This window comes from Diorhabda carinulata, unplaced genomic scaffold (genome assembly GCF_026250575.1).
Source record: "Diorhabda carinulata isolate Delta unplaced genomic scaffold, icDioCari1.1 Dcau_17, whole genome shotgun sequence".
In the NCBI taxonomy this organism is placed as follows: Eukaryota; Metazoa; Arthropoda; class Insecta; order Coleoptera; family Chrysomelidae; genus Diorhabda; species Diorhabda carinulata.
The window spans coordinates 137,511-147,251 of record NW_026613962.1 but is presented as its reverse complement, the minus strand read 5'-3'; the positions used below and the strand labels follow the sequence as shown (position 1 = coordinate 147,251).

The following is a 9,741-nucleotide window of genomic DNA, read 5'->3' as shown; positions in this document are numbered from 1 at the left end:
GAGAAAGGAAAATGGAAATATTACAAAGCGCAAAAAAACTTAAGGGAACGAATATATGGATCAACGAGGACTATACCAAGAATGTACAACAAAGTAGGAAAGTACTAATACCCTACCTTAAGAAGGCGAGGCAAGAAGGAAAAAGAGCGCATATCAAATACGATAAGCTGCACGTGGAAGGAAATGTTTATGATATGTATAGTTTCCAAAAAGATCAGGTGGACATGGAAAGGAACCTACCAAAAAACAGTGGGAAAAGAACGACAAGTGAACGATCACCTGGAATGGAGACAGCGCACTTAAATAAAGTCTCAAGAGACGAAAAAAACTAATGAACCATGGTAATATGGAAATATGCAATGAAAACAATGGCAAGATCAAGGACGTGCTAAAGGATAATGAAACAATACCGAAAATAGCAAAAAACAAGAATAAAATGGGAAATAGAACTAAAAATAAAAAAAATAAAATAATAAATAAAAAAGTAAATAAAAAAAAGGAAATTAAAATTAGTACATGGAATGTTAGAACTATGCTGGCTCCAGGAAAAATGGAAGAAATAGCAGCTGAACTAAGAAAATATGAGGTGGATGTAGCAGCCATACAAGAAATTAGATGGAAAGAACGGGGAATTATAAACAAAAAAGAGTACACCCTCTTATACTCAGGAAACGAGAAACAAGGGCAAGGTGGGACAGGTTTTATAGTAAGCAAAAAACTAAAAGACAATATAATAGACTTTAGGGCGGTAAACGGGAGAATAGCGTATTTACGAATAAAAGCAACCCCCTTTAACCTATCAGTCTTAAACGTGTATGCACCAACAGAAAATGCTGAAGAAGAAGAAAAAGAAAAACTATATGAGAATCTGGAGAAGGAAATAGAAGGAATACCCAAGGAAGATACAACTATAGTACTGGGGGATTTTAACGCACAGATAGGTCAAGAAGATTACATAAAACAAGTTGCAGGAAAACATACAGTACACAATGTAACAAATGATAATGGAACAAGATTGTGCAATTTAGCTATAAGTACGAATATGGTCATAAGCAGCACCAAATTCCAGCATCCGTACCACCACAAAGTGACTTGGAGTGCCCCGGACAACAAAACATTCACGCAAATAGACCATATATTAATAACAAGAAGGAAACAAAGCTCTGTAAAGGATGTCCGAACATTTAGGGGAGCTTGCGCAGATACGGACCACTTTCTAGTTACAGCAACTATAAAGCAGAAGGTTAAAAGATGTAGAAGAAATGGAACATTGAAAAATTGAACCACACAAATGCAAGAAAAAAATACAGAGATACTTTAACAAAAAAATTAAGAGAACAGACAAAGTCAAATGATATACAAACGAAGTGGGTACAAATCAAAGACTGTATAAAAGAAGCAGCAGCAGAACATGTCGGAATAAAAGAAAAAATAACAAATAAAGGCTGGTATAATGAAAATTGTCATGAAATACTAAATAAAAAAAACGGGGCAAGACTAAAATGGATCCAAACTGGCAAGCAACAGGACTTACAAAAATATAATGAGTTAAGAAAAGAATCAAAAAGCGTTAATACAAGAGCAAAAAGAAATTGGATAGACAGCAAAATAAAGGAAATAGAAAGGGAAAATATAAATATAAACTTGAAGAAGTTCTATAAGAGCATAAATGAACAAAATAAGGTAAATAAAGGGAAGATAAAAGGCATAAAGGATAGCAACGGAAAAGTTACGGAAGATGAACACCAGTACAAAATGACATGGACGCAATATTTTAAGGAAATACTTACAGATAAAGAAGTACTCCAAGATGAAGAATATCAACAAATAGAAGATCTAGAAAATGCAACCGAAAATACGGATGAACCAACAAGAGAGGAAATCTATGAAATAATCAATAAAAGCCGCAATGGAAAAGCACCTGGATTAGATGGCATTAATATGGAGCTAATAAAATATGGAGGCTTTGACCTCCAATATCGGCTATATGAATTGATCAAAAAGATATGGATCGAAGAAAAAATGCCTGAGGATTGGGAAACTGGTGAAATTATTACTATACACAAAAAAGGGGATCAACAGATATGTAAGAATTACAGAGGACTCACGCTGCTAAACACCGCATACAAAATACTGTCAACACTCATACAAAAAAGAATTTCAAAACAAACCAAAACCATAATTGGACAGAACCAAACCGGGTTTACATCTGGAAAATCTACAATAGATGCTATCCATACGGTCAAGCAGATAATGGAGAAAGCGCATGAGTATAAAATGGAAGTGGAAATACTCTTCATAGATTTTGAACAAGCGTTTGATTCGATAAAAAGAAGTAAGCTCATGTCGGCACTAAAAGAACTGGGAATACACCCCAAACTAAGAAAACTAATACAGTGTACAATGAAGAAAACAACAGTCACAGTAAGGACACAAGTGGGGAACACAGAAGAATTTGAAATAAATCAGGGTGTAAGACAGGGGGATGCTTTATCAACGACGCTGTTCAATTTGGCACTGGAATATGTGATGCGTAAAATAGACAAGAGAACAATAAAAACTAGAAGTGGACAAATAGTAGCATATGCAGACGACATAGCACTTATCACAAGAAGTCGAAACACAATGGAAGAAATGCTAAAGGAAATAGTACTAGAAGGAAGTAAAATGGGTCTCAAAATAAATGAAAAGAAAACAAAAATAATGAGGCTAGATAAACGTATTATAGGAGGTAAACAGAAAATAAAAATTGGAAATTTTGATTTTGAGGAAGTAGATACATTCAAGTACTTAGGAACAACCTTAAGTAGTGACGGAAATAAAGAGGCAGAAGTCAAAGAAAAAATAACAGCAGCTAACAGGGCATATTACGCTAACAAAAAACTACTGCAAAACAAAATACTAGGAAAAAGTACAAAAATGAGAATATATAAAACAGTTATTAGACCGGTCATGATGTATGCTGCAGAAACTATGACTATGACAAAAAAGCAAGAAGAAGACTTAAGAATTATTGAGAGAAAAATATTAAGAACAATATTAGGACCAGTAAAACTAACAGAAAATGAGTATCGAAGAAGAATGAACCATGAAATAGCACAAGAAATTGAAGAGGACATAGTAAGAAAAATTAAACAACAAAGAGCAAGATGGCTGGGACATGTATGGAGAGCAGGAGAGGAAACAGTAGCGTACTCAATATTAGATTGGACCCCTGGAAGTGCTAGAAGAAGAGGAAGACCAAGGTCTACATGGTGGCAAGAGGTAAAAGACGACCTTAAGAGAATTGGGATGTGGAACTGGCAAGAAAAAACGAAAGATAGACGAGCCTGGCAGGATATGTGCAACAAGATATAAACAGAAGAGAATGGGGACTGATCTACCCCGAAACAAAGAAAAAAAAAAGATCTAGAAAGCTCGTAAGAGCGGCGTTACCCCATCTGGGGTGTTTAGCCACCATATATATATATATATATATATATATATATATATATATATATATATATATTTCATTACGTTCGGAATATATGGCTATTCGGCTATGCGAAATAATATCCAGTTATATCCGCCAGATAGTGTGGTGTTGCGATCATATTGCTTCGTATAAGTAGTAAAATATTGCGCAAAAATAAATAAAAATATAAGTAAACGAGCTTTCAATTTATACGGTGCTGCTAAAATTTTATAAGTACTATAGTATATTTCAAAAAGGTATAGAGTAATAAAATGGGTATTTCCGTCCAGTTCGGCTCAATTTCGGTGTCGGCCATAGGCGTAGGTCTTGAAATAGTATTATTTGTAATATTAAAATTTGAAGTAATCGCGTAAGAGAATTAGGAAAAGTATGTTTTCTGGCCTGAAGTGTCAATATCGGAATATTGTGTAGGGATTACTTAGGTAGTAGATTATACAGTTGCGATTTACGGTTAACAGGTACCGTTTAACCTTCTATTAGTGCCTCTGTCTAATTCCAACCCTATACCTACCAGATTCGGCTTAACCATGCGCCGTAAGGGCAATGGTGCCTCACCCAAAACTTTTAGACCTTTATAAGTATATTTGTTCAATTTAACGCATCACTATTTGCTGTAAAGCCGTAAATAGTATTATGAGATTAAGTAATAAAATGGCGACATTTACACCGACGAAAAGATGTTCCAATAATTCTTCACTATCAGTGAATGAAAAACTTATTATTTTAAATGTACACGATTGTATAAAATACGATTACCCGAAATTTACTCTTTTTATTTTAAAATAGAAAGATTTTAATGGAGCTTGGCCAAGATGACAGTATTCCGTTGATAACTAAAAAACTTTGAGAAATATGGATTTTGCCTGGGAAAAGCATAACCGTAAAGCACTTTTACTGGAAAGCAATAAAATTGTTTGCTAGCGACGAAAATACTTAAGAATTATAAAGCAGTACAGAACAGAGTAGAAGAAAATCTTTTATTTTGATGAGACGTGGATTAATGAACGTTATACTTACAGTACTAAAAATGTGGCAAGTCAAAATTATATCCAGTGCTCGCCAAGCTTTCATGAAAGGCCTACGTGTATTGAGGTGCCTTCAGGTAAAGGGAAAAGACTAATAATCGTACATATTGGAAGCGAAGAGGGATTTTTAAAAGAAGATCTGCTAGCCTTTCAGTCGTGCCATACAGGAGATTACCACGAGGTGGATTCGGATGTTTTTGAAGTGGTGGTTATGGATAACGCAAGTTATCATTCTCGACACATAAAGAAGACTTCATCTTGGAAAAGACAAGAAGTTATTGACTTGTTAACCATCAAAAGTATTGAATTTGAAGATAATTTGATGAAAAAAGAACTATTAGCTATAGGAAATGTACACAAACATCGTTTTATGAAATACGCCGTGAAAGATATAGCAGAAAAACATAGTGAAACTGAGTTGCGCACACTGCCATATCATTGCGAACTAAATCCTATAGAACTTATATGGGCGCAAGTGAAAGGATTTGTAGCAAGACACAACACGACATTCAAAATGAAAGACGTTAAGCTACTGTTCGATCTAGCCATTAAAGAGGTGACACCAGAGAACTGGTGAAAAGCAGTCCAGCATGTCATTAAAGAAGAGGAGAAAATGTGGGAGCTTGATCGATCAGACCGTCGATCCGTTAATTATAACATCAAGAGGAGATAACAGTTCCTCAGATGACGAAGAATATTATGATGTTTTGTAATTTGATTTTTGTATAATGTATTTTTTGTATAATGTTCAATAAAAAATAAGTGTACCTTTTACTATGTACATAATGCCTAATTTTTATTCTGTTAAAATAAAATTCTTCCCTTTTCACGTCTATCCTACCGGCACGCATTTGGAGCAATTTTTTCAGTGTTTGTGAATGGTAAACAATAGGTTAAATCCATATATTGATCCAACTCGGGTGGTACTACCTGCACTGATGCTCGTTAAAAAAAAATTCCAACCATATTAAAATTATGCAAGAAAGAGATTTTCCGTTAACAATGAAGGCCTTTCAGTTTTCCAAACAGTTAAATATACAACACAAATTTAGTAAGTTGGAGATATGATTTACTTATGAATGATTCTAAGTAAAAATCTCGACATCGTTTTGAGAGAATCTGAGGAGTATTAAAAGGCTTGATGTCAATGTATGAACCGGATGAAATGAACTTCCGTTTTATCTAGAAAAGAATTCTCTAGAAAATGATTCAAAAACCGATTGCATATTTAATAAGGACGAGACAGGGTCATAATTAACTAATCGTGCAGAACATGTGCTCGACGAAATAGGCTCGAAAGCTGTATCCCCAACGACATCTACTGGTTATATGTAAGATTGAACGGTAAGAACAAAAAAAGCGAATTTGAAAATGGAATGCCTTGTAAATCTCATGTTTTATGTACTACGAAAAATCTGCTTACATCACTTCATCAATATTCTTATCCTGGCTTAAGACTCATTTTATACCAAGGAAACCAGCTGATAAAGTTTTATTGTTGCTCGCTGGACATTCCACTCATTGTAATTCGGTGGAAATGCTTTGCTGATCAAAACGAAATCATTTCATTTTCTATGCCTAGCCACACCTTGCATCTTTAATTACCCTTTGACCGGACATGGCTGGATATGGTTTAATCAAAATCAAGATCGCCTTGTCACAATACTGACATTCTCTGCGAAATACTGTTCGGGGTACGGCGAATATACGAATATAAATACGAATTTTTCTTGAATAATACGAGGTGTTATTTAACACAATTAGGTACACTGTGTGTAGTATGTAGTTTTGGTAAAAGTTTTTTTTTTAAATCAAGTTCCCTTTAATATCTTAGTGGTGATCTAAAGAGCTACCCTCAACGTGCTTAGAATTTAATGATAACGCATCATTTATCCAAACCCACCGCAATGTAATATGCATATGCGTTTACTTCTGGTGCTTTCGTTTTACATTTCTAATTATCATTTGTCCAGCCTTAGCGAACAGTATCGTGGCTGTCAAACCATGTTTCATCCAAATGATAGATTTTTCTTCCTTCATTACGATACCTACTCCAGAATTTTTGTCATATACTCATTTCTCTACTATATCAAACGACTACTTTCCATTACTAGGTAGTTGCCTTTTCATTCCCTATTTTATATCTAAAACCATGCTCTTTAAAAAATGTTACCAGTGTTCGTACCGAAAATACCTCAAGGATATGTTTTCTTTCCAGTACTGTAAGAATACCTTGAAGATTCCGAAGCGAAGATATCGTTAATTGTTTAGTCAAAGTCTTTGACACAAACATTTTTTACTATGTAGTATCTTTTCTGGATATTCCTCGACTACAAATCAGTTTTTAACCATCTGTTGATAGATATTGCCGTTTTTGTTTAACTGTTTGGCATCTCTTTGTGCTAGGTTCTAGTAGCATGTTTTTACCGAATCTGCAAATCTTGAAGCCCCTGTTGCCACATATTGTTCACAAAATTTTTAATAAAGAATAATCAGACCTTAAATACACCGCACACTTGCACAGCTAACAACTAACTACTAACTGTGAATCGGAAACCCTACTAAAAGTACCTACCTGAAGGAAATAAAAAATATTCCGTATTATGGATAATACCCTATTTATATTCATTGTTTTTTAACTTTTTTTGATTTAGTTTTATTTAGGAATTCGAAGGGATTATTTTTTTGTGTAATGAAGTTGTTTATCTATAGTACTTTTAAATGATTCACTTATTCTGAAAATTGAATATTGTAATGCAGTGGCGAAAAAGTTTTTTCAGTTTACAGTAGGGGTTTTTTGTCTTTTTTTGTTTAGATAAGATTTTCGCTATTTGATGACCCGTACTATACTCGAGCGGAATTCTCTCGATCTTGCGCGAGCTCCAAGCTTTCTAAATGTTTATCTTCACATGTTTCTGATAAGATTAGTGGCATAAACTCTTAATGATATGATTAATCGATTTCAGTAGATATGAAGCATATACCTACTTCTAGGTTGGTAAAGAATTACCTATTTGAAATGGACTATACATGCGAATTTTTTTAGCCTTATTTGATTTTTCTGAATCTCTCCATAGCACAAATATAATTTCAATGAATATTATTTATAGAAAATGTATTACAAATATTACGAATTTTGTTTTCCTATAAAGTATATGTTGTTAAAGCAAGCAATTGGAAAAAGCAGTATTTTTCTAAACGAGCGATTTTCACGTAAATTTTTTTTCTTTGATTTTGAATCAGATGTGAGGATTTGTAAACGTATTACTCACATCGCAGTTCTGTAGAATTCCAAGATTATAGTTAGATTGAAATCTTGAAATCAGCTGAAAAGGGTGATTCGTTGGATGGAATGAGAAGATTACTATCACAGAATAGAATCATTTCTTAGATCAACAAATGACTAATTTTCCTCTCTTCAAAACGGAAACCGAAACGTCGAGAAATTTCAAATTGCGACACTGATTTAATGGAGAATACTATAGAGAATTAAGAGAAGGAGAATCTTATTTGTGAGAAAAAAGGAACAAGTGTCTAGCTATTTATGATAATGTCGCGCCATCCTTATTTAACGTATTTTGACGGCAACTTTTCATATGCACAGATTGTTTTCCTTCTTAATGCTAATCAGAAAAATATATTAACAGCTGCAGTCATACTTTGGATTTCTGGATTCAAATGTAAATAGAATAAATGAAAGGTCCTGTATACACGTAAACGACTTTTAATTTCCAAATTAATAAAATCTTTCCTATTCAGTAGGTACACTCAGTACATAATATGATATTATATACAAAAATTTTGATAATGAAAAAATTTAAACACGAATTAATTCAACAATATAAGAAAGAAGAATTTGCTCATCATAAGAATTGGTTACTAAATTATCTTTTGGAACGACCATATCTCCTACTTCTTCAGGAATGGGTAGTTCTTTAATTACAAGCAGGTGTGATGAGGAAGTTTCTATTTTGAACGTACCTGCAAAAGGATTATTATTAAGTATTAGTTAAATTATTATTATTTTGAGTTTGTTTATTTAATACGCAATTAATGATGTTTTTTTAACGCATTTCTTATTGGTACAATGTTGTATTCAATTGTTTTGAAAGACTCTGTTTGCAGTACAGATTAAGCAGTTTTCATAAATATGAAGATGTGTGTAGAATAGATGAAGTATGATTTTATGTGAATCTGATATAGAACTAATAGTTTGTATTTTAATTTTGCACTTTAAATAAATTCTTATTTTTGACAAATAAATTCTAAAAACCAAAAAGGTAATTTATTTCACCACAATTTTGATTTCCACTAGTAACTTTGATATTGACTCCCATTCATAAACAACAAAAAATATGTAAACACTGAAAATGTAATGAGATGCAGTTTCGCAATATTTTTGTGTCCAATATTAACAAAATATTTATTTTTCAATATTGATTCTTGTGGCCTCGAAATAGTAGATCATCAACTTTTAAGAGTGGGAAGAGAAAAGCGAAACACAAAATGAAACAAGATTACTGCCGTTCCGGTGGCAACAAAAATTACAATTAACCCTTTTTGAAGGATATTTGTCAATTTTTAAATAAAGATATATAAGACCTAGAAGGTAGTGCAAGAGGTTGATTGATTGATAACGTCATATCACATATTCGATGAAATTAGAGAATCGTCTCAAAGCAAATGATCATCTAATAATCCAACGATTTCTTTCAAATAAAAATAAATTCTATATTTCTATAACTAAAACTACTGTCAATATTTGTGGAAGTGGTTAAACGTCGATCCTCTATAAATTATGAGAGGGGTTCATGTTGGGTTTGTATTTTTTATTGATTTAGAAATGTTTGAAGTAGGATTTGATCAAATTTGGATGGTCCAATTCTTTTCCTATACAGAGCTTGTATTGGGATGTTGTTTAGCATGTATGTTCCCGCAGGTTAGTTGCGTTTGATGTACTTTGGTTCTACTAGATTCGCAATCAACAGAAATCTTAATTTATCAAACGAAGTTTGCATGAAAAATGAAACAAGAAAAAGATCAATATTTCATTTATTTGATAATTTCGTCCTCATCATATCTTAACGAATCGTTTATGAAATGAAAAATGACCTCAAGTGACATGAATTGACGTCCATTGAAGCCAATCGACGTCTATTGTCGTTTGATGTTGATCGATATGTTATGATGTCAATTCATGTCATTTTGGGTCATTTGACCAATGGAATCAATGGGATCACA

General features: G+C 33.1%; 1 protein-coding gene across 1 annotated transcript; it reads left to right on the top strand.

Annotated features, from left to right (window-relative positions):
• Positions 1 to 532: 532 nt before the first annotated feature.
• LOC130903230 (craniofacial development protein 2-like) lies at positions 533 to 1,282 on the top strand. The gene has a single exon (XM_057815392.1). The coding sequence runs from the start codon at positions 533 to 535 to the stop codon at positions 1,280 to 1,282; it is 750 nt and encodes a 249-aa protein (XP_057671375.1).
• The last annotated feature ends 8,459 nt before the right edge of the window (positions 1,283 to 9,741 follow it).